Source organism: Talpa occidentalis, unplaced genomic scaffold (assembly GCF_014898055.3).
Source record: "Talpa occidentalis isolate TD23 unplaced genomic scaffold, MPIMG_talOcc4v2.1 talOcc4.8, whole genome shotgun sequence".
Taxonomy (NCBI): Eukaryota; Metazoa; Chordata; class Mammalia; order Eulipotyphla; family Talpidae; genus Talpa; species Talpa occidentalis.
Window position 1 is genome coordinate 409,047 of NW_023605194.1, and position 23,200 is coordinate 432,246.

A 23,200-nucleotide genomic window follows, 5' to 3' on the forward strand; every position below is an offset into this window, starting at 1 on the left:
CGCTTCTGAGGACCTAGCCCAGGGAGGGTAGGTGCAAAGCGCGTCCCCCACCCCTGGAGTCTGCCCGGGGCCGCGCAGACTCCCGGGCACCCCACTGTCGCCCCACGGCCCCTCTCTGCTGCAGCTTGATCTTCAAACACATGGTCATCGTGAAAGCCAAGCTGGGCCAGAGCTTCCTAATGGAGATGCAGAAGTTCAAGGACCAGAGCGAGGACTACTTGGCGCGTATGTGGCACCGCCTGGCGCTGAGCTCCAGGACCATCGCAGGGACGCTGTCCTGCTACCACAAGGCCATCCACGCCCTGCAGGTCCAGGGGCTGCTGGGCCGGGGCAGGGGCCGCTTGGGGCCAGGGCCTGGGAGGCAGATCCCCCCACCCCCAGGAGCAAGAGGACCGTCCTGGGTGCCCTCGCCTGGGCCGGAGCTCGTGGAACTTAGCCTGGGCCTGAGGACACTTCTCCTGGCTCAAAAGACACGCAGGCTGGGCACGGGCCTCACGCGTCTGCTGAGTGGAGGGCCCGGTCCTGCTGCCCTTCTGGGCGTGCTGCCAGTGTCCAGGGGGACGCGGGGGGCTCAGGCCTCGCTCCTGTGGCCCTGGGCATGCCAGCCAGGGCGTGGTGAGGAGCGGGGCCGGGCCTGTGGGTACTGGCCCAGACTGCCCCGCCACCCCCCTTGCCGCCAGGCCCCAGGAGTCTGGACAGTGCGCTGACCCGCCCGCTCTGCCCCAGAAACCCGAGAGCGCGTGGCAGAAGGTGGACTACATCGTGGAGTTCAGCCAGTGGCTGTACACACAGCAGTTCCCCATGGAGGACCTGCTCTTCCACCTGAAGTGGGCTGTGGACATCCTGCTGGGCATGCCAGCCCCACCAGGCCCACCAGGTGAGCCTCGGCCCCGCCCTGCCCCTGACCCCACCCCCAGGCCAGCCCCCGCCCCCCGGCCCACCAGGTGCGCTCCGGCCCCGCCCCAGGCCCCACCCCCAGGTGAGCCCCACTCAGGCCCCTGCCCAGCCCGCCAGGAGAGCCCATGGGCACCTGCTCCTCTGGGAAGGGCTCGGCCCAGGGCTTGGTAGAGGATACTCAGCGGGTCACCGGGTGGGCGGCCGTCTGGCCTGCGTCTGGCCTGCGTGCTCACGCTGCGTCTGCCCTGCAGAGGAGGCGGCCCCGGAGAGGCCGGCGTCCCAGGGCGGGGCCCCACCGTTCCTGGGGAGGCTGCGGAGCGTGCGGCAGCTGGAGGCCCTGGCCCGCACCCACACCCTGCTGGCCCTGACCGTGTCGCCCAGCTCGGCGCTCCACCGGGACTGCTGCCTCCTGGCCTGCGCCTTCCTCCAGCGCGTCTGGCAGGTGGGTGCTCCCAGCGGCCCCCCCGGCGCCTGCTCCGGCTCCTGCCCACTCGGGGGCTCCATCAGGGGGGTCCTCTGGGCCCCCGCAGCCGAAGGGCCGAGTGCCCCTGGTGAGCACCCCCCATCGAGGCCCCCGAGGGCATCTGTCGTGTGCTGGGGGCTCAGGAAGCGGGGGGCCCACTCCACTCGGCGGCCGCCCACCCGCCCGGGCAGCAGCTGCAGCTCCCTGTGCAGGTGTCTCTGTCGGCCGCGAGGAAGTCCCTTTCGGAGAGCAGGACTTTGGCGGCGGGCGGTTCAAACGCGGCCTTGCCCAAGAAAGAGAAGGAGAGGAAGGAGGCCAAGGAGAAGGGCAAGGACCCCGCGCAGGTCGCGCACCGGGCGTCCCGGCCGAGCCCCTGCCCATCCCTGCGGGTCGCGCCCTGGCCGGGGTGGCCCCACCCGGGGTGGCGGGGGTGGGGGCTGTCCGACCCTCGTGCCGGTGTCCGGGGCCCCCGCGGCTGCCCGGGGTACGGGCGCTGCCCTCAGCCCCCAGTGCCGGCCGGCCCCTCGTGCAGCCTCCGGGCGGGCGCCCGGGCCGCGGGCCCTCGGGGAGTGGGGGGCTGCGGGCGGGGCCGGAGGGCGTGGGTGCGGGCGCCTGGGCTGGAGGCGGCTTCTCCGCCCGCCGGGGCCTGCGGGGCCAAGCGCGGCCTGCCTGCCCGCTCCACAGCCTCAGAGCCCGGCTCCCGGCAAGCAACTGGAGGACCTGCCGGCCAGCACGCAAGAGTGGGCCCTCTACTCCTGCCCGGAGGACGTGCTGTCCGTGTTCAGGCAGGACAAGAGCAGCTGCACCGTCAACCCCCTCACCATCCAGAAGCCGGTGAGTCCAGCCCCCGGAGGAGCAGGGCACCCGGCCCCCGCGGCTCGAGGCCCCGGCCCAGGAAGGATTTCTCAGAAGCACGCCAGGGCCTTAGTTTGGGGGTCTCATCAAGGCATTGCTCCCCAGCCCCCACGGGCACCCCAGCCCCCAGGACAGCACAGCTTTCGGGGGACCCTCAACTTAGTTTTTCGTCTCTACCCCGCAAAATGCCCACAAGAGCCTGCCCAGCTGCCTCTCCCGTCAGCAGACACTAGGCCTGCGCCCGGGCCGCCCGCCGTGGGCTGTGTGTGCCGGGCCAGCGCGGGCCCTGCGACAGCCGGGCGGCACTGACCCGGGCCGCCTCCCGCAGGCCTGCACCCTGTACTATCTGGACCGCCTGGCCAGCGCCCTGCAGCGGATGAGCCTCCACGAGCTCGCGGTCCCGGTCCTGCAGCTGGCCGTGCTGGTCGCGGGCTGCGTGGTGGACAGCAGGAGCCTGGGGGACCTGTACCACCTGCGGTCAGTGTGCCGTCGGCCGCCCCCAAGCGGTGCAGAACAGGCAGCCTCGCGGGCCCGAGGCCCGGGGTGGCCTGGGCGGCCGGTGAGGTCCTGCGCTCTGCAGGCCGAGCCGCTCAAAACCCGCGGACGTGAAAGCCGTGGTTTCGCTTTAGCTTGAAGTTTCTACCCTGCCCCGAAGAGCGCGGTTGTTCCGAGGAAGCAGCTGAAGCCCAGCGTCGGGCCGTGCTGCCCAGCTTCCTCTGCGGCGGCGCGGGGAAACCCGAACAGCACATCCACATGCCTGTTCGGAGGAGGGGTGCAGGGCGGAGAGGGGGGCGGGCGGGAGAGGGGCGCGCAGGGCGGCATGTGCAGCGTCAGAAGGAAACGTGCGCCCAGGAGCGTGGGCAGCGCACGGGTCTCGCGGCCTGGACTGCCCGCCAGCCGGCTCGGGGGGACGCTGCCCGGCGGCTGTGTGAGGGTGCGGGCGGCGGGGCTGCCTGAGCCCGTGCCCACTGCCCGTCCTCTCCCGCTCCCAGACTTGCCCTGCTTTGCTCGAAATTGAAGTTGAGGGACGCGGCCGCCTACCACGAAGAGGTGGTGGGGCAGACGTACATGGGGGAGGCGGAGCAGGCCAGGTGTGTGCGGGGCAGGGCGGGATCGTCCATCTCTCAGCCGCGCCCCCCGCCCCACAGCCCGCCTGTCACCAGGGCGGGCCAGTGGGTTTGAGGGGAGCCTGGGCCGGGTCAAGTAGCCGGGCAGTGTAGCCTGGGCACCTCCGATGTGGGGGGCTGAGGGGGTTCCATGGGAGCAGGCCCTCTGGAGATGGGGGAGCCTGCAGGCCGATCTGGGGGTGAGCCCTCCCCCCACCCCCGGGAAAATCGCAGGTCTGGAGCTGGGAAGGGGCTTCTCTGCTGTCCGGTCGCGGGAATGTTTGGAAAATCTTTGTCAACACAAACCCCACCCGGCGCTGCTGGGCTTCCGACGGCCCCTCCCGCCTGCTCTGCTGACCACAGCTGCAGGAGAGACATCGCCGTGAGGAAGGAGAAGCACAAGGAGCTGCTGCTGGACGACAGCCTGACCGCGCTGCCCACGCCCGCCGCCCCAGTGCAGGACAAGGTGCGGCCGCCCGGCCTGCAGCGGCAGAGCTAGGCCTGCCCGTCCCGGACAGACAGCGGGAAGGCACAGGGGTCCTGCAGCCGGCACCCGCATGCAGGCTCCGCCAGGGAGGCCCTGCCACTGCCCTGCAACCACAGGACTCTTGGCTCCCTGGGACGGGCACCAGAGGGGTGGGTGAGGCGGACCTCTGACCTGGGGGAGCCCTGGACTCGGGGGCAGAAGCATGGATGGGCCCCAGCCCAAGGCCCAAAGGGAGTTTGGGCTGCCCCGTCCCCACCTGCCTGGCCCCGCCCCCACCCATCCAGCCCCGCCCACACCCGGCTGGCGGGGCCCGCCCTGCCACGCCCTCCCTGCCAGCCCGGCCATGCAGCTCGGGGTGTCCCGCAGATGCTGCAGCTGAACGGGGATGCTGGAAGAGGCCTGGCGGGGACGTCCCTCCCGCAGCTCTGGGTCCTCAAAGCAGAGGTTCTACTGGAGCTGGAGCTGCACCAGCCTGCGCGGCTGCTGCTGTCTGAGGCCTACCTGGCTTTCCAGGTGAGGGCCGCTGCCCCACGGAGAGGCATGGGCGGGCCCGGCTACCCGGGGACAGGGTCCTGCAGGCTGTGCCCGTCCCCCTACCCCTCACCCATGGCTGCCCTGTCCGGCCGCCTCTTGGCTGTGGCCCCCCCTTTCCCGCAGCCTCCGTGCCGCAGTCCTGCTGTTCTCCGGGGAGATCCCCGGGGAGATCCCAGGGCCTCTCGCTGCAGGCCCTGGGGCTCGTCCAGGGCGGAGGGCACGCAGGGGGCGCCGGCCCTACTTGGTCCTCACGCGGGGTTTTGCGCGGGATCGCTGAGCTCCTGGATGCCCTTGCTCAGCTGCCCGGGCAGGCCCCGCCGGCGTCCGGAGCTGCCCGGCCCCTGGTGTGCCGTGGCTCTGATCCAGGCTGGTCCCTTCAGCTCCGACCTGCGAAACTCCACCCTCTAGCCTTCTCTGCACGCCCCGCACCCCCGTTTCCTCCTGGGTCCTGTTCCCCGCAAGGATTGAAGCCCTGGGGGGAAATCCTGGCAGTACGGGGCTGCCCGCGGCGCTGTCCTCCACCTGGACCTCAGGGCCTGGGGCCCAGGAGGGTTGCTGCGTGCGTGCGTGTGTGCGAGGCGTGTGCACAGCGTGCGTGCGCGGCACTGCGTGTCACCGGCAGAGGAGCGCTGGGGGCAGCCCCGTGGGTTGTGCAGGCGAGGGCTGCGGGGTGGCCTCTCGGCCTCCACCCCCTCCCTTCCCCTCCCGCCCAAGGTGGCTGCTCGGTGCCGGCCTGTGCCCGGGCCGTGGGGCAGGTGTGGGGGGGTGTCCGTCGGTGTCTTGCCCGCCCCTGGCCCGCTGGCCCGGCCCTGCGTCTCGGGTGCGCCCGCGTCCTGGCTGTCCGCAGGGGCAGCTACGCCCGGGCTCTGTCCTAGGAGCTCGGCGACCGGTGCGCGGAGGCCGAGTGCCTGCACCTGCTGGCGCGGCTGGCCAACAAGGAGCGGCGCCACGGCCAGGCGCGGGCGCTGGTGGAGGCGGCGCAGCTGCGGGGCGGCGGCGAGGAGTTCTGGTACCGCTCCACCCTGACTCTGGCGGAGGCGCTGCTGGGCGAGCAGGGCTCGGGGTGTGCGGAGGTGCGCGGCGGGCAGGGCGGGGGCAGGGCCGGGCAGGCGTGGGGCAAGGGCGGGGCTGGACGCGGGGCCCGAGGTCTTGACGAGCCCCACTGCCCCAGGTCTGCCAGCTGTTCCAGAAGCTCATAGACGTCTTCAAGGCTCTGGAGACAGAGAGACCCAACCGGACGCCCATGCTGGAGTTCATGGCCGCGGACCTGGAGGCCAGGTGACCCAGCCCGAGGCGCTGGGCCCGGGGCGGGCGGCGCGGCCCCTCCACTCAGCTTTAAGCGAGTCTCGGCCTATGAGGGTCTGGCCACACGAGGGCAGCCCCACCCCACCAGCCCTGGACACGCCGCCCCACCCGGCTCCCTGGGCCCGGCCTCCTCCCCCTCTTCCAAAGCGAAGCTCCGAGCTACTGCCAGCCTGGCAAGGCTCCCAGGACACGCTCAGGGCCAGACCCCGGTCCCCCACCACCCGCCAGTCCCTCTGTCCCCCCCCAGCAGCCGGCCTTGAGCACGACGCACTCCCAGCTGCTGCGGCCCCCGCGGCCCCGGCCCCAGAGCGAGCAGGTGGTCATGGGCGTGCCCACAGGGGTGTGAGCCTGCGTGTCAAGGCCGCACAGGAGCAGGCGGGCAGGGCCCCCCGTGAGCACCTGCTCCTGCTGGGCGAACTGGACAGCTGCTTGGCGGCGGTGGAGCAGAAGTTCATCAGCTGCGGCCGCAGAGACAAGTGTGTGCGTGTGCGGCTGGAGCGGGCCGAGGTCAAGAGGTGCGCCCGGCGGGAGCCTGCTGGCGGCCCTCGGGGCGCCCTCCCCGGCGGGGCCTGTGCCTGGCTCCTCCCGCATCAGCTCCCCGTCCTGGCCAGGACCCCAACCGGCCCTGCCAGGCCTCCTGTGCCCACTTGCACCTCCTTAGACACCAACAGGGGGTCCGACCTACTGGAGGTCCCCAACAGTCTGCAGACACACCGCACCCCCAGCTGCCGCCCACGCCCTGAAGCGCACATACACGCACGGGGCCCCCACGACTGGCCTGTGGGCAGCGGACGCCCACACCTGGTGCCAACAGAACCTCACTGCCTACCCCTCACTGCCCACCTGCTCAGGCCCGCAGCTGCCCCTAGGCCAGGGACAGGGAAGGCTGGGGTACCAGGCTCTAGAGACCCCTGCAGGATTCCTGCACCCTGACCATCAGCACCCAGGCAGGGGGTCCCCACGGAGAGGGGCGCCCAGGAGAAGCGGAGTCCAGCACAGCAGGCCGGACGGGCATCTGCTGTCCGAGAGGCGCTGGCGCTGTGCTGGCTGCACGTTCTTGTTTCTGCTGACAGGGCGTTGGAGGCGCCTGTGCCTGGGGAGGGGCCGTGTATGGCTCCAGTGAAATGTGCAGGGGGTGGTGGGGTGGGGTGGGGTGGGGTGGGGGCTGCGGTGGGGGGCCGGCCTGGCGGAGGCACGAGCCGAGCCCGCCCTGCCGTTGGCAGGCTGTGCGCCCGGGGCGAGAAGGACAAGGAGCAGCAGGCGGTCCTCTACCTGGACGCTCACGCCCTGGCCCAGGGGGCCGTGGCCGAGGAGGAGGAGCGGCTGCACGGCCTGCGGGGCCTGCTGCCCTCGTCCCAGGAGGTGAGCTGCCTGCCCACCCGCCCACCGCGCCGAGGGTCCGCCAGACACCGAGGCACCCGGCAAGGTGGCCGCGTGGCAGAGCCCTGGGCGGAGGGTGGGGGTTCCGGGAGCAGCAGGATCCCCTTAGGACCCAGGTGCTCGGGGAGGCCTGCAGGCCCAGCCCCGCAGAGGGGAGCCCCGAGGTCCTGAGGGCTTGGACGCAGCCACGGTGGCTGGAGAGAAAGAAAAACACGTGAAAGAATGAGGACCTGAGCTGTTGAGTGTCCCTGCGGCGGTGCACACTGCCCGGGCCTGGGAGCTGGGGCTAGATCGTCTCCCGGAAGCCGGGAAGGGGCTCCTCTGGGCCGGTACGGCCCCCCGAGGCAGGAGACTGGGCCTGCGGGTCGCCAGGGCAGTGAGCCCACGTGCCGCCTGGTGGGTGGGGTCACCCGCTGAAGACAGGGTCAGCCGAGCATACGCGGTTGCTCGGGCCGCACGTCCAGCGGTCAGCCCAGGGGCAGCTGCATCCGGGCAGACACGCCTGCTACTCAGAGGGAGATGAGGGATGGGGGGCACGGAGCACGAGGCGGGGGGCAGCTGGGGGCGGCAGCAGGCCGATACCACGCCTCTGGAGAGTGGGCGCAGGTGGCTCTGGCAGCCAGCCCTGGTGCAGGGAGGCGGGCGCAGCGACACCACCCTGGAGTCCGCGGCCATCAAGTCTGTCTCTGCGGCCACCAGTTTTTCTTAAAAAATAAAGGCCAGGCGGCCGCCTCAGTCAGGGCAGGACAAGCGCGTGGCGGCTCCCGCTGCTGCTCCTGCTAGAAATGGGCATCTGGGCGCCGTCCCTGGGAGGATGCGCCCCCGTGGGATACCTTGTCTTGGAGGCCGCCGGACGCCGGCTCAGAGGCCCCAGGCCCCGAGGAGGCCAGGGCGTGCGCTCCCCGCCCGCTTCTCAGCCGCGCTCCAGTCCGCCACCCGCAGAGGCAGGAGGAGGCCAGGCCTGTCCGGGTTGGGATGCGAGGGGCCAAGCTGCGTCACAGATGACGTGGCCACCTGGGAAAGGCCAAAGGATGCCCGTACTGGGGCCCCGGACGTGAGCCGCGTGTTCCTACACACAAGGAACAATCGTCCAGGCGTTAAAAATTGAGAGCGCGCCCTCACAGCAGCAGAAACTAACGAAATGATCCGAGAAAAGGTGGAAACGGCCACGAGGGCCACAGAACGTGCCTGAGAAACACGGGGGATGCTGCTGACCGCGAGGGCTGGACGCCAGGGCCAGGCCCTGCGGATGCACATGCATCCTCACCCCCGCCACCCCCGCCCGCGCCGTTGCAGAGCGTGAGCACGCCCCTGATGAGGAAGCTGGCCGGCCTCAAGCTGCGCCTGGCCGAGAGCAGCCTGGACACGCTGCAGATGGCCTGGCAGGAGGACCAGCAGCAGCAGCTGCAGCAGAGCTCTCTGGACAATCTGCTGATCGGCTACCTGCAGAGCATGAGGGAGGACACCCCGGTCGGCCTGGTAAGCGGACTCGGCTGCCGTGGGCAGGGCAGGGCAGGGCAGGGCAGGGCAGGCTATCCAGCGGGGTTAACCCATCTGTGCCCTCAGAGGTGGCTCACGCTGAAGCGGACCCTGGCCCACACAGCGCTGGCACAGCTGGAGAGCCTGCAGCCCCTGTGTGCCGGCTGCCCCGAGATGCAGGCCCAGCGGCTGGGCCTGGCCGGGAGGGCCCTGCACCTGCTGGCCCAGGAGGCCGACCCCCTGCCCTCCGCCTTCTGCTGGGAGGAGCGCCTCCTGGTGTGTGTCCGCGCCACGGCTGGGAGCCAGGCCTGGCCTGTCAGCTACCAGGCGGCAGCCTGAGAGCGGGGCCTGGAGGCCGGGCTGGCTGGTGCCGTGACTGGCAAGGGGGCCGGAGGCTGGGTGCGCCCAGGCCAGCGCTGCTAGCACCGCTGGGGGCCAAAGGCTGGAAGGGAGGCCTGGCCCCAAGTGTGGGGTCTGGCAGGGCTTGGCATGGGGCTGTCCCACCCAGCCTCCCTGCCACTGCTCCTGGGGAGTCCCTGGGAGTCTGGGGGTGCAGCTTGGCCCACCCTCCCATCCTCCACTCACCACACAGCCCCAGGGAGTGCTATGGACCCCCCGGGGTACACCAGTCATGGAGGCTAAACACCCCTAAACATTGTGATGCCCCTCCCTCCACCTGAGAGGCACCTGCCCCTGCGTGAAGCCAGTCTCCCCCCAGACCCGCTCCCTCCTGGGGCTGAGCTCTGGGCACCTGTGGGCCAGCAGCCTCCACCCAGTCCCGCTGGGCCTGCTGCCCTGCAGGGCACCTGGCCTTGCCGGCCCCAGGGTGCACATCCTCTCGCTGCCACAGCCTGAAGCCCAGGGGTGGGTGTTGCCCGAGCAGCTGCGGGGTGCCCGCCCCGCAGGGCCTGCTGAGCAGCGGCAGGTGTCTGCAGGTATCCCGGGAGGAGCACAGCAGCGGCTCGGCACCCGCCCCACACACCCGAGGAGCAGGGCAGGAGGGGCTGGGACCTGAAGGTACTGCCCGCCCTCCCCTGCCCTGCCCCCGCCCCTGGGCACAGGGCTGCCTGCCCACCTGAGTCGCCCTCCCCTGCAGAGGAGGATGGCGCTGGCCCAGCGGTACCTGGCCCAGGCGTCCGAGGTGCTGCTGCAGGGCCTGCAGGCAGCCCTGGGTAGCGGTGCGCTGGCCGTGGCGGCGGCCGCCAGCCTGGAATTGGTGGAGTGTGTGGGCTCCCTGGACCCGGTGGCCACCTGCCAGTTCCTGGCACTGTCCCAGGTATGGCTGCCCGCCAGCTGGGGTCAGCGCAGCCCAAGGGCCCCCTGAACCCTGCCCCTCGGACCCCACTCTCGAGTTCTCACGGCTGTGAGCCGGTGAGGACACCTGTGGGCGCTGGGCCATCTGTTGCAGAGCTGCGAGGCGGCGGGCGCTATGCGGGACGTCCTGCTCAGAGCCACAGCGGACACCAGCAGCTCTCAGCTGGCTGCACTGCTGCAGCTGGAGCACAGGCTGCTGTGCCAGGGGCGCACGGGCACCCGGCTGCTGGCCAGCGTGCAGCAGAGGCTGGCTGCCACGGCCAAGGTGAGCACCTGTGCCTGAGCACCATGCCCGGCTGCGTCCAGGCCCTGTGGGCAGAGTACCCTGGGGACTGCGGGAAGGCGGGGTGGGGCCTGGGGCAAGGGCCGGGCCAGGCCAGGGGTGGGAACGGGGCCTCAGCAGCGCCCTGCAGCGGCAGCAGCTCCCAGTGTGGGACCGGCAGGTGTGAAGGCAGCGTTTGGAGCAAGCTCTGGGGAATGGTCAGGAATGGTGAGGGCAGGCCCAGGCCCTGAAGGCCCCGGCACCCACGCTTCTCTGCTGGAACCTCCTCTTTCCCCCTGCTGGGGCCTGGTGCTCTCCTTGAGGGCCCGTCCTGGGCGCCGTGGGAGGGGGAGCCCTTCTGCGCTGCCCTCCCCCCACCTAGTGGCCGGGCTACCCACCGGGGGCAGCCTGACCAGCCCTGAGCCCTGCACCCTCCCGCAGGCCTGGCAGAGCCTGGCCGTCACCGAGCAGCACCTTAACCTCCTGAGCGACATTCCTCTCTCCTTCCGGGTCCTCTTCCTGCACCACGCGCCCGACTGGTGAGGGCTGGGCCATGGGGCATCGCCCCTGCCGACCCCCGGGGAGGATGCCGGGCCGGCTGGGCTCCTGGGAGTTGAGGGATCCTGAGGTGGGGGGTGTGGCGTGTCCTCTGGGGAAGGCTGGGGACGAGGCGGGCGGCTCGTAGTGGGCAGCTGTGGGGGTATGCGGGTGGGCCCGACCCCTGCGGCGGTCTCTGACACCCCTCACCCGCCACCAGGACCCACCTGTACGGAGCTGTCTACGAGCGCCCCAAGCTGGTCCCGGCAGCCAAGGGGAAGCTGGTGCCCGTGGGAGGTGAGCTCTCCCCACGGCCCGGAGGCGACAGGCCGTCCCAGGCCTGCTGGACGCCAGGGTCCGCAGCTGGCAGCCCGGCCCCCCTCCAGCCTGGCCCTCCGGCCTGCAGCCCAGGCACTAGTCTCCCTTGCCGGCTCACATTCGAATGTTCCAGAACCGGGAGGCAACCTGGTGCCGTGTCCTGGGGCCCCGCAGGCTATTTCCATGCTTTCTCTCCTGCTTGTTCCTCTTCCGGGACCCGCCTCCGAGGGCCGTCCCTGCCTGAGGGGCTGTCCTCCTGGCGTGGGCCGGCCCAGCCCCGCCGCCCGCTCCGCTGCCCCTCAGCCACGCAGCGTGGGCCGGGGCCAGCTCTGCGCCCATGTCGCAGGCCTCTGCAAGGTGGCCCGGGTGGCCGTGAGCCCGGAGGCCTTCTCCTCCCTGTTGGCCGGCGCCCAGCAGTTCCGGGAGCGGACAGAGGCCGAAGTGTACGGGGAGGGCATGGCCCCGGGCCCAAGCTCGGTGAGCGCGGCCCCGCCCCGCCCTGCCCCGCCCGCCCCTTGCCCCCAGGAGGCTCCCCCAGCAAGCCCCCCTGCCCTGCCCAGCCCAGCTGCGCCCTCCCTCCCTCCTCCCGGCCCCCCCACCCCCGCAGCCCCCCCGCCCCGCCACCGCCTCCCCGCGAGGCCCAGTCGGCCCCTCTGAGTCCTTGGCAAGCTCACAAGCTGGCTGCCGCTCGCTGGCGCTGGGAGCCAGAGGCTTCTCAGGGCAGGCAGGGTCCTGGGGGCCTGTCCGTGGGGGTCTGGGGTCCCCAGCACCAGGCAACGGGGCGGGGCCAGGCTGGGGGTGGGCTTCAGCCCCAGCAACCCCCTCCCGCCTCCCCCTCCTCCGGGCTGCCTGTGCAGGGGCGCGCTAGGTCCTCTGCGGGAGGGCCTGGCTGCGCGGGCGTCCCCCCGCTCTGAGCTGGGAGGGACCCCGGCCCTGGACACTCTGACCCAGGCTGCTGACGAGGAGGAGACGCCGGAGCCCGGAGAGGGGCCCAGCGCGCGGGCGCTCCGGGGGCTGCTGCAGGCTCTGGAGGACTACCTGTCGCCGCTGCTCCCGCTGCTCAGCTGTGCCGAGGCCAGGTGCCCCGGAGCCCTCCGTGCAGGGGGCGCGGGCTGGACGGGGGTGCGGGCTGGATGGGGGCGCAGGCCAGGCGTGTCCAGGTGCCACGGACCCCACCATGCAGGGGGTGCAGGCTGGACGGGGTGCAGGCTGGACGGGGTGTGGGCTGGACGGGGTGTGGGCTGGATGGGGTGCGGGCTGGATGGGGGCGCAGGCCAGGCGTGTCCAGGTGCCACGGACCCCACCATGCAGGGGGTGCAGGCTGGACGGGGTGCAGGCTGGACGGGGTGTGGGCTGGATGGGGTGCGGGCTGGATGGGGGCGCAGGCCAGGCATGTCCAGGTGCAGCCCAGGAGGGCCAGTCAGCGGCGGCCGCGTCTGCTCCCAGGGTGCAGGCTCCCGCGGCGGCGGTGGACGTCGGGAAGCCCAAGGGCAAGGACAAGGAGAGGAAGCCGTCCCTGTCCCAGGGTGAGTGGCGGAGCTGCCGCCTCCGCGGGGCTCCCCCATAGCAGGCCACGCGCCCCAAGTCATGCCGGGAAGAGAACCAGAGGCCACTGTCCGGTCACCTGGGCTGGGCAGGGCCCAAGCGGCGACTCGTCCGGAGCCCTGGCGTGTCCCAGCCCCTGCAGCTGAGGCCTGGGCCACGCAGCCACTGTCTGAGGCCCGCGTCCTGCCTGCAGCTCCGCCCGAAGCCGCGGACAGCGTCATCCTGGTGGCCGACCGGCGCCTTCTGGAGCTGCCGCTCGAGGGCCTGTCCTTGTTGAGGGAGGCCGGGGTCTCCTCCGTGGCGCGGGACTTCTCCCTCCAGATGCTGTGCAGCCGCCTCCGCCGGGAGGAGCCAGGTAGGGGCCTGGGACCGCTCTCGGGAGAAGGGCGTCCATGCCGGTCACCGTCGCCAGACCCCCCGCCCCCATGGACCCCTCACTCCGGGAATTGCAGCCGAGGCCGCGGGGCTGGCCCTGCAGCTGGTGGGAAGCAGCGGGAGGGGCAGGGTGCGCTGGGCCCCGGCCCCGCCGTCCTCGGGTGCCCTCCGGATGTCCCCGGACGCGCCCCGTGCCACTACACAGCAAGCGGACGCTGCGGAGCCTGGATGTGGCTTCCGTCCAGGATGAGGCAGCAAGGACTGCGGGCGCCCTTCAGGGACACAGGGAGCGGCGAGTTCCGGGGAGCCAGGTCCCCACAGCAGGAGGCGCCTGGGAGGCCGTCTTCTGCCTGGAGGGTCTGCAGCACAGCAGGGCGGGACTGGGCAGAGACCAGCGTCCACCGAGCTGAGGTGCTGGAGCTGAGGGTGGGGACCTAGCGTCCAGCGTTTGCAGGACAGATACCTGACAGAGAGCACCTGAGGCCCCAGGTCCAGTGAGCGCTGTCCAGGCAGACGTGTGAGGAGTCCGGCCACAGGGGGCCTGACCCCCACACGGCCCAGGGCATGGGCCTTGGCGCGGTCAGGGCGGGAGCGGCCCCACCCCTGCCAGAAGGGAAGAGGGTGACTCACAGCGAGCAGAGGGCTCGGCCGGGGCATGGCGCTGGGCGCGGTGCTGGCCGCACCACCGAAACTGACCAGCCTCGGAAGGAGCAGCTACTCCGGCCCGGAGCTGCTGCCCAGAGCAGAGAAGACGTTAGGGATGGAGACCACCGGGGCCAGCTGGGGAATCCAGAACGCCAGACCCGCGGTCACGGCCGCCAGGCGGCCACACGGCAGGGAGCTGGGCTGGGGGAAACGCAGCAGCGACGGAGACAGACGCCACGGCCATGGGTGCCACCCGCCGTGACCGCCACGTCCCTGGGGGCGCCCAGCAGGGGTGCAAGGTCCAGGGGGCCGAGAGTGAGCGCGGGCTGACGAGGAAGCCTGTCTGGGGCGGGGCTCCGGGGAAGCCCCGGGTCAGATCCGGCAGAAGCATCGGAACTTGGAGAAGTGGCTGCTGAGGACCGGGACGGCCCAGGAGCAGTGGGCGAGTCCAGGCGCTGGCCCCTGGCCACTCCGGTCTGGGGCGGGGGACAGCTGAAGCAGAACTCGCCTCCCCCCGCCCAAATGTGACCAAGGCTGTAACCCCACGAATCCAGGCGGCTCACGAGACACCCCCCCCGCCCATGAGAGCTAGGAAACCCGGCCGAGGCTGTGGCCTGCCCCCGACAACGTGGCAGAGACCTGGGAAGCAGCCGAGCGGAAAGGCACGAATCGGGGCGACCAGACCCCACGAGGACAGCGCAGCGTCCTTGCTCGTCCAAGGGGAGACGGTCACGTGGACGTTCTGCAGCCAGCTTCCAAGAGTGACAGAAACTCAGAAACAGAAGGGCAAAGTCCTCGCGGGGCGGCTGCGTGTGGGTGCCGGGCAGCCTGCGGGGGCCGGGGGGCCGCGGGGGTGGGCCGTTGTCCTCTAAAGCAAAATTGGTGACAGGCCGGCTGGGCCCTGGGGGCACGGAGCCGGGGCACGGAGCCGGGGCACGGAGCCGGGGCATGGAGCAGGGGCGCGGCCGCTGCAGGGCCGAGAGGCGGACGCCCCCTGGGAGGGCAGGCGGCCTGGGCTGGCGGCTGCAGTGGACGGCGGCAAGGCCGTGCCCGGAGGCACCGCTGGCTGGGGCCACGCGCCAGGAGACGGCTGCCGGCCCGCGGGGTCCTCAGCCGCGCGCACTGACGCAGAAGGGAGGCGGCAGCCGCACGTGAGCCGGAGCGGAGGGCATCTGGGAAACTGTGACGCCAGCAGGTAATAAGCGAGTTTGAGCAAGAGCAGCGGAAAACCCCAGACGGCAGGTGAATCATGAGGGAGCCCGGGCCGGAGCAGCAGCGGGGACGGCGCTGTCATTGGGGGGAGCCGAGACAGACACGTTCCCGGGAGAACCAGCCCAAAAACTGACGTGGCAGGAACATCGGGCCGAGGCACGCGCCTCGAAGCTGCACCGGCACCAGGAGAAGAGAAACGTCCTGGGCAAATGTCCCTCCATCCCGCGCTCAGCTGCTGAGGGGAAGGCGCCTCCGGGCCTGGGAGCGCCGTGGGGAGCGGGGCGGAGGGCCGGAGGGGCCCTGGGCGCGTGGCGGCTTCCCTGACCCCCCTTTCCTGTTGGATGTTACTGGGCTCTCAAGAAACAGCCCGCGTGGGTCCAGGGACAGGGGGGCGGGGCAACCGCACAAGGAAGGACACGGCCCTCTGTGGCCCAGAGTGCCCTTAAGAAATGACCCAGGGCGCAAACTACAGGGAACAGCCTCGCAGTCTCCGGCCGCTGGGCAGCCTCTGTCCACGCCCACGTGGCGCCTCGCCGGCCGGGATCAGCAGGGGCCGTGCTCGGGCCTCCGTGTGCCCTGCCTCAGGCCCAGCCCGGTGCGCAGGAGGAAGGTGGTGCAGGAGGCAGTGGAGGCCCCGGGCTGGGCTGTGGGGGACACGCGGGGCTGCCCAGTCTGGTATGTGAATGGTCAGCTGGTGGGTGGGGGCCTCCCGCCACTGCCTGGCCTTGGGAAGTGGCCTTTTCCCTTGGGAAGTGGCCGCCATTTCACAGCCACAAAAACGAACATCTCGTGCTCACGCGGCTGCTTGGTTCTTACTGGGCTGGAGGGGCTCAGCCTTGCGTGGGGACCGACGCATGGCGCCCGGGGTGCCCACGGCCCTGCCCAGCCCCGCGTGGTCACAGGCGACCTCCACTCTGTCTGCTGCAGAAGGGGGCGTGAAAAAGGAGAACCGGGCCAAGGACCTCAGGAAGAGAAACTCGAGCAGGAAGAGCAAGAAGGTAGGAGAGCTGGCCTGGGGCTGGGGCTGGCTCTGGCCTCAGGCCCTCACCCCTGTCTGTGTGGCAGGGCACGGCGCCCCGCGTCGTCTCGCAGGACTGCTCTGTGGTGGACGCAGACGGCTTCAAGTGTATCCTTTGGCTCGCCCGCCCAGCCCAGGGCTCGCTGGGGTGCGGTGTCTCCTTAACTCAGGCCCAGATGTGGTGGACCCCTACGAGGAAGCCCAGGGCCAGGGTGAGTGGGGGGCACCCGCTGGGGCCTCCTGGACACCCTGGCGGGCCCCGCAGGAGGCTGGCCCCACCCCCCGCCCGGGCTCCTTCCTGGGCTGGCTTTTCCCTAACGGCTTCTCCACCGTGTCCACTCCCAGCCCTGGCCCCGCAGACCCCAGGCTGGGCGCCTGCCACCCCAAGGCTGCAGGGGACTCATGAGGCCACACCGAGGGGCGGGGATCCCCCGTGTCCATGGCTTTGTCACCATCTGACTCTCCCTGCAGAAATGCTGGCCCCTGTCTCCATAACCCGGAACATTCTGGAAAAATTCCGAGACACCTTCACTGCGAGGTGGACTGGACATCTGGGAAAAAAGCACTTCCCAAGGTCCATCTGGGGTCCCCAAGTGACAGCTCTGCAGAGGGTGGGGGTGGGGGCGCGGCGGGGCTGACATGGTGGAGCAGACACCCGGGGCGGGGCCCACGCCCAGGGGCCGAGGGGCTGCGGTCCTCACTCTGGCCTGGGGCCCGCTCCTGCCCCTCCTGCTCTTTCGCCTCCCCTCTGTCCCTATGCCTGTGCCCCCCCTTTCCTGGGCCGCCTCCTGCCCTGGCCCACTGCGTCTCAGCCCCTGCCCACTGCGGCTGCTGGGCCCTCCCCGCACTCGGGATGCCGCCTGGCCCCCACTTCACGATGAGCCCCTTCCTGGTGGCCTGGGCGCGGGGTCGTGGCCCCCGGGCCCTCCCCCAACCTGCCTCCTCTCCCTGCTCAGCGCTGGCCCGGCTCCGCCCACCCACTCCCTGCAGTCCGGCTCCTCTCCCTGCGCCCCGTCCTCCGCTGTCCATCCCGAGGGCATGGGGGGAGGTGACCGGAGACTGCACGGGCCGGGGTGGTGCTCTGGGGAGGGGCAGGGTGGGGGCGGGGGCAGAGGACAGTCACCTGTGGGGCCCGGGAGCTGAGTGCTGTCGGGGAAGCGCCCTCCTAGCCCTTTCCAGAGCTGTTGTCCCTGGAGAGGCTTCATTTCAGGGGCCTCCATACTCGGGGCTGGGGCCCGCAGGAAGCCCCCTGAGCTCTAGGCCCCCCTGCAGCCAGGCCGAGTGGGAGCAGCTCCTGGGCAGCTGCGAAGGCTTCCTCTTCTACGGGATGGAGAGCTTCCTGTCCCACCTGCGGGTGGAGAGGCTGGCGGCCATGAACCTGCAAGGTGAGGGCCACGACCCTGGGCTGCAGCTTTGCCGTTGGGGGCCTGGGGCCGCGTTAGGCGTGGGCAGCCCTGGCCACGGGTGGACTCCTCTGACGGTAGGTCCCTGCGGGGCCCTGGGGTGCCGGCAGCCACTGGGGGCCTCAGCAGTCCCCTCCTCCACGTCCCAGAGACCACATTCCCAGGCCCGAGGGCAGCTGAGTGGCTGGCTGCCCCCGCCCTTTCCCGGGACCTCCTGCAGACACCCCCCCAGAGGTGTGTGCCCCACTGGTGGACAGGGCACCTGAGCCCGCGGCTCACCTGGCGCCCCCAGCCCCCACGGAGCCCCGCAGAGCTGTGGGCGCACCTGGTGGGGCCTGACACTGCGCTCAGGGAGCTGGAAGCTGGGCCCGAGGGGCTTCCCGGAGCTTCCCCAAAGACATGCACTGCATGGCCACCCCTGGGCCCGCTGCTCCCACCCCGGCCTGTCACCCCTGTGCCCTGGGGACGGCCTTGGGCAGGTCACCTCGGGAAGGGTCGCTGCACACCCCAGGACACTTCAGACACTGGCCTGTCGCCGGGCACACCAGGCTGGGTGGCCGACTGGCCATCGGGTGCCTGCACCTGCCCTGGGCAAGCCGGGCCCTCTGCTGAGCAGGGCGCTGGGGCAGGCCCCGGGGGCGCCTGTCCGGTGGCGGTAGCGGAGGAAAGGGGCCCTGCCGCAGGTCGGGGGGTGCTGTGCGCCTGCAGGCCAAGCCTGGGCGCCGCTCGCAGCCTGCCCTCCCTGCCCGCGGCAGGGCCAGCCCCTGCACAGGCCTCTGAGCCGCCCTCTGTGTCCCAGAGTGCCAGCTGATGGTCCTGCTGGACCTCGCCCGGTCCCCGCAGAGCATGTGGAGGCACACGGCGTCCTCAGAGAGCAAGAGGTAGCCAGAGCCTGGCTGGGGGCGGAGCCTGGCTGGGGGGGTGGGGGCCTGGGGGGCATAGGTGCACGCAGGGGTGTCCCTGCACCCTGGGGGCGGACCCCACAGGGGAGCTGGCGCCCAGGACCTGTGCCCTTGCCCCAGCCCCTTCCGTGGGGAAGGCCCTAGTGACAGGAGCGGGGAAGCTCCTGCAGTGACCCAGACCGGCTAGGACTGGCCGGGGACACGGACCAGACCCCGGGCGCTCCCACAGCTTCCCCTGCGGCGGGGGCCTCCGAGCCAGGCGCACTCCTGCCACCGGCAGCCTCTGCAAGGCGCCGCCTGTGGGTGCGGCCGACCCTGCTGCACCCGGCCCTCGGCCCTCGAAGCCGCGAGGACCAGGGGTCCAGGCACCAGGCCCACGGCCCTGCTCGGTCCCCAGCGCCGTCCAGCTGTCCTTGGAGGAGCCCATGGAGGCGGCCATCCTCCTCAGCCTGGTCGGGGTCCGCAGCATCGTGGGGAACCAGTGGCCCACACTCCTGCAGCACAACGCTCTGCGCGCCACCCTCCTGTGGGAGAGTGAGCCCCGCCCGCGCCCCCACCCCGCCCAAGGGCCCCCCACTCTCCACCTTGCACCCCGCCCCTGCCCCCCACCCAACCTGTGTGCCCCCCCACCCTCCACCCCCCACCCCGCCCGCGCCCCCACCCCACCCAAGGGCCCCCCACTCTCCACCCTGCACCCTGCCTGCGGCCCCCCCACTCTCCACCCCCACCCCGCCCACGGCCCCCACCCACCCGCCTGCGCACCGCCCCCGTGCACACCCCCCCATCCTTCCACCCCCTTCAGCCCTCTGACCCTGCTCGCTCCTTCCCCAGGCCTGCTGGCCGCAGGCAGGCCCATCGGGAAAGCCGTCCGCCTCCTGCAGACCCTGGGAGCTGGCGATGTGGCCCAAAAAGGTGAGGGGAGACCCAGGCTTCAGCCCAGGCTGAACTGGGGGGCCCTTGGGGCAGGGCGCCGCCTACCCCCAGGGCAGCGATGTCCGCCTGGGAAGCTGGGCGCAGGGCCCGACGGGCTGAGCTAGAGGGGTGTCTGCCCTGCCCAAGAGCTGGGCGGGGTGGGGGTGCTTAAAGTAGCGAATCTCCGAAGAAGGGGCACAGCAAACACCGGTGCCCAGGGCCGGGGCGGTGCCCAGGGCGGGGGGGGGGGGGGGCGGAGAGCGGGGGGGGGGGGGGTTGAAGGGCAGGAGCGGGAGGGGCAGGGAGGGAGGCCGGAGGGGCGCCGGAGGGCGGGGGTGGTGATGGAGCACAGGGGTGCGGGGGCTGGGGGGGTGCGGGGACAGGCTCGGGACGCGCAGCCCAGCCCCCCCACCTGGCCTCCTCCACCCTCCGGCCCCCCCGCTGCAGCCGGCTCGGGCCCTGGTTCTGCGCTGGGCGGGAGGGACGAGCCGGGCCGAGTCCAGCCCTTGACCGGGATGTTTGTCAGGACGGGCCCTGGCGGCGGCCTGGCTGCCGGGCGCCGGGTCGGAGGGAGCGGGCGCAGCTCCAGCGGCCCCCTCTGCCTCTGCTCCCCTCCCGACCCGCCCTCGGGGGTCTCTGCCCTGACGCCTCTCCCCAGAGGAGACTCTCCAGACCTCCAAGGACCGGGCGGCACCCCTGCAGCCCCAGCTCGGCAGCTCCGCCCGGCTCCCCGCCGCCCTCAACCTGGTGCTGTACGGGCTGCCCAACGAGGTCGTCGGCTGACGGCAGGGGGCGCCCTCCCGCCCCCCCAGCGCCACCAGCCCCTCCTCAGACCCCGGCGGCGCCTGCCTCCTGCGCCCGCCCTCCCGCCACCCATTCCCGCAGGACCCTGGGGGCGGGCAGTGCCTCGGGGCTGGGCGGGGTGTGTGGGGCTTGCCCCCCCAGAGCCCTCCAGGCCCCCAAAGCATCCCGCCCCCCGCCCCCACCCCCGTGCCTTTCAGGCTGGGTCCTCGGTCCTGGAGCTGAGACAGCGGCTGGTGGTTTGGGAAGGCAGTGTCCGGGGACCCCCCTCATGCCCCGGTTCTCAGGAAACCTGGGCTCCTTGCTTCAGTAAACAGCCGGCGCAGAGCGAGCGGTGTGGCGTCTGACTCCGCGGGGGCGGGCGACCCCTGGCGCCGGGGCAGCCGGCACCCCTCCCGCAGCTCTCCGGGCCTGGGGGCCACCCCACCTTCGCAGAGCTGCCAGGGCCTCGGGTCGGGCTCCAGCGAGCTTTCTGAATTCGCTGCTGCCAACCTGGCTCCCACGGGTGGTCCAGTCGCCCTGGACTCTGAGGGCCGCGAGCCCTGCCCGCAGGGCCTCAGCCAGAGGGGAGGGCGGGGTGGGGGGTGGGGGGGGAGCTCTCAGTTCCTTGGGGCCGCTCTCCCCGGCCTTCTCAGCTCCGCGGGCGGGGCCCGTGTCCAGGCTGGGGCCTCACCCCCAAGACAGGGCCTCGCAGGCGTGAGCTCGCGCCCAGGGAGCTCAGGGCTCGGCCATGGGGGCTGGGGCGCGGCCATGTGGGTGCGAGGGGCCTCTTCTCCATCAGCCTCGGATGGGATGCGGGGAAATGACCCTGTAAGGGTCGGGGACAGGAAGGGGCCACTGGGCCGGATGCTCTGTCCTCCAAGAAGCCGCCACACACCCCTGCCCCCGGAGAGTGTCTCCACGGCCGCAGCGGCTGGGGTCCCAGCTCCATGCCCAGCTTTGACGGCCGGGCTGGCACTGAGGGCTGTCCCCACCTGACCCTCGGCACGCAGTTGTCCTCTGGGCACCACAAGTCGTCAGGACCTGAGGGTTTGATGGGGCTGCCCATGGCCCAGGGTGGCCGGGCCGGGCCCTCGAGATGGCCTCTGTTTGTCCCCCCGCTCGGGCTGGGGCTGCGAATGGATGGGTGGGGTCCAGCGCCCAGCACCCGTGGGTGTAGGTGGGCCAACCCCAGGGGCTGGCAGGAGTGCAGACCTGCCCACAGCCCCACTTGAAGGCGGGAGGCCGGGTCTGCGGGTCTAGACGCTCCCTCCCCGCCCCCAGGGCCTGGGCAGGCCAGGGCAGGGCCCCCCTCCAGTGCCGGCCCCCAGTGGTGGTCACACTGGACCGGCCAAGTCCCCAGAGGTGGGTGCTCAGCCAGACCTGAGCGTGGCTGTGGGAAGGGCAGACCCCACACGAGGGAAGGGCCTCCCAGGGCACAGGCCAGCCTGGCGTCCATGGAGGTCAGGCCAAGAGGCGGGTGGACAGGCCCTGTGCTCCTGAGTCTAACAGGTCAGCTGGCTCCGAGTCTCCCTGGGGTTTAGCCGGCCCTGGGTGGGGTGGGGTGAGAGCCTGGTCCCTCTGGACCCGGCCCTGGGTCCTGCGAGCAGCCCCTCGGACATGCAAGACTGGGGTCCTGGGGAGCAGGGAGCAACGGCCGGGACCCCAGGACAGGCGAGGTGTCCGCACAGAAGCCACATCCTCAGGCTGGCTGTCCCCAGGTGACCCTTGGGCCGTGGGCAGAGAGATGGCACATGGGTCCCGCGCCTGGGAGGCGGGTGGGGCAGCGTCTCACGCTGGCTGGGCCCTGGACACCACTGGCCAGGCCAGGCGCTCGGGGACCCCTGAGACGCGGGGTCAGCTCAAAGCCAGGGAAGAGTGCACACCACGGTCTTGCCCCGATGGTCGGTCACCAAGACGGCTCCACCCAGCGCAGAGGCCACACCAGGCGCAGAGGGCTGCGGAGAAGCTGGGAAGGAAGAAGCCGCAGACACCACCCGGGGCCCGGCCCCGGGGACACGCAGGATCATGCCAGAGGTGGCCACGTTCACAACCCTGCGCGTACAACAGCGTCCTCCCTTCCGGCAAGACCGGCGCGGCCCAGTGTCCCTCAGCCCTGGCGTCAGGCTCGAGTCGTCCAGGAGCCTCGCTGGGGGTGAACCATGTGTGCACAACGGGGTGGGGGGCATGGGGGGCCGGCTCAGGCAGGCCGGAGCGGCTGGGGTGGGGCACAGGCAGCGCTGGCCCACTCGGGCTCCACTGTGGCGGAGGCTGGAACCTCTGTGGGCGACGCTGCCGGCCCCCGCAGCCCTGGCGCCCGCTCGCCTGCCCGCGCCCGCTCGCCTGCCCGCGCCCGCTCACCTGCCTGCACCGCCCTGCAGCCCTGGCGCCCGCTTGCCTGCCCGCGCCGCCCTGCAGCCCTGGCGCCCGCTCGCCTGCCTGCGCCCGCTCACCTGCCCGCACCGCCCTGCAGCCCCGCCCGCTCACCTGCCCGCGCCCGCTCGCCTGCCTGCGCCCGCTCACCTGCCCGCACCGCCCTGCAGCCCCGCCCGCTCACCTGCCCGCGCCCGCTCGCCTGCCTGCGCCCGCTCACCTGCCCGCACCGCCCTGCAGCCCCGCCCGCTCACCTGCCCGCGCCCGCTCGCCTGCCTGCGCCCGCTCACCTGCCCGTGCCTGCTCGCCTGCCCACCTGCACACGGGGAGCCGCGGCCAGCCCAGCTCTCCCCACGGGCAGACACGGGGCGCTGGGGGCCCCTCACGTCGCTGCGGGCAGCTGGCCGAGGTGAGGCTTCCCGAGAGCCCGTGATGAGGTCCAGATCGGAGCTTCGAATCCCCCCCCCCGCGGGAGGGGAGCCCCGGCCCCCCCTGCCCGGTCGCCTCCCTGCAGGCGCGCGGACTCCGCCGCTTCATTTAAAAAAAAGCCCGCGCGGTGACCCGGGGTCGCGCCGCCCGGCCTGGAAACACGGGCCTTCCTGGAGGAGGCCCTGGCGCGCGCCCAAGCCCGCGTGAAAGCTTCTGGAAATATTTCACCGGGGCGCATCTGCTCCGCGGGCTCGGCCGGCCTTACAGGAACTTTCTGAGTTATGTCCCGGCAACATAACAAATCACCTTATCCATTAGCTCCCGCGGCCGGCGCGGCGATCCGCGATCCATCCCGGCGCGGACGAGCGGCCCGCGGGAAATTTATGTCACCCTAAAACAGCGGGCGGGGGCGGCGCACGGGGGGGAGCGCGAGGCCGGGGGGACGCAGGTGCCGCCTGCAGCCCGGGGGCGGGGGGGGGGGGGTGGGGGCGCCCCGGCCTCTGCTCCAGGCTCTGCTCCCGCCGGCCAGTCACACCCCTGGAAAGTGGGGGGCACCCCTGCAGGGGGGCGGGGGTGCGGCTGGGAGGGCGCTGGGCCCTCGGCTGCGGGCGCCCGGGGACCCGGCCGGGCCGGGGTGCTGGCAGCCTGCCCCCTACGGTCTCACCCCAG

At 72.1% G+C, this 23,200-nt stretch overlaps 1 protein-coding gene across 1 annotated transcript in view; it reads left to right on the forward strand.

Annotated features, from left to right (window-relative positions):
• The window catches only part of CFAP46 (cilia and flagella associated protein 46), a 38,201-nt gene extending 18,179 nt beyond the window's left edge, over nt 1–20,022 (forward strand). The window contains 35 exon segments of the mRNA XM_054690196.1: nt 125–308; nt 727–877; nt 1,149–1,339; nt 1,573–1,704; nt 2,045–2,194; nt 2,544–2,692; nt 3,208–3,306; nt 3,685–3,787; nt 4,175–4,321; nt 5,218–5,415; nt 5,514–5,620; nt 5,986–6,162; nt 6,871–7,009; nt 8,324–8,506; nt 8,594–8,782; nt 9,432–9,446; nt 9,449–9,523; nt 9,603–9,782; nt 9,915–10,085; nt 10,524–10,621; nt 10,840–10,916; nt 11,284–11,414; nt 11,889–12,016; nt 12,384–12,463; nt 12,676–12,837; nt 15,642–15,712; nt 15,780–15,840; nt 15,909–15,944; nt 16,204–16,306; nt 17,005–17,117; nt 17,935–18,016; nt 18,435–18,571; nt 18,869–18,949; nt 19,608–19,701; nt 19,951–20,022. Of these exon segments, the coding sequence (XP_054546171.1) occupies nt 125–308; nt 727–877; nt 1,149–1,339; nt 1,573–1,704; nt 2,045–2,194; nt 2,544–2,692; nt 3,208–3,306; nt 3,685–3,787; nt 4,175–4,321; nt 5,218–5,415; nt 5,514–5,620; nt 5,986–6,162; nt 6,871–7,009; nt 8,324–8,506; nt 8,594–8,782; nt 9,432–9,446; nt 9,449–9,523; nt 9,603–9,782; nt 9,915–10,085; nt 10,524–10,621; nt 10,840–10,916; nt 11,284–11,414; nt 11,889–12,016; nt 12,384–12,463; nt 12,676–12,837; nt 15,642–15,712; nt 15,780–15,840; nt 15,909–15,944; nt 16,204–16,306; nt 17,005–17,117; nt 17,935–18,016; nt 18,435–18,571; nt 18,869–18,949; nt 19,608–19,701; nt 19,951–19,975 (4,219 nt within the window). The 3' untranslated portion in view covers nt 19,976–20,022.
• Nucleotides 20,023–23,200: the final 3,178 nt, after the last annotated feature.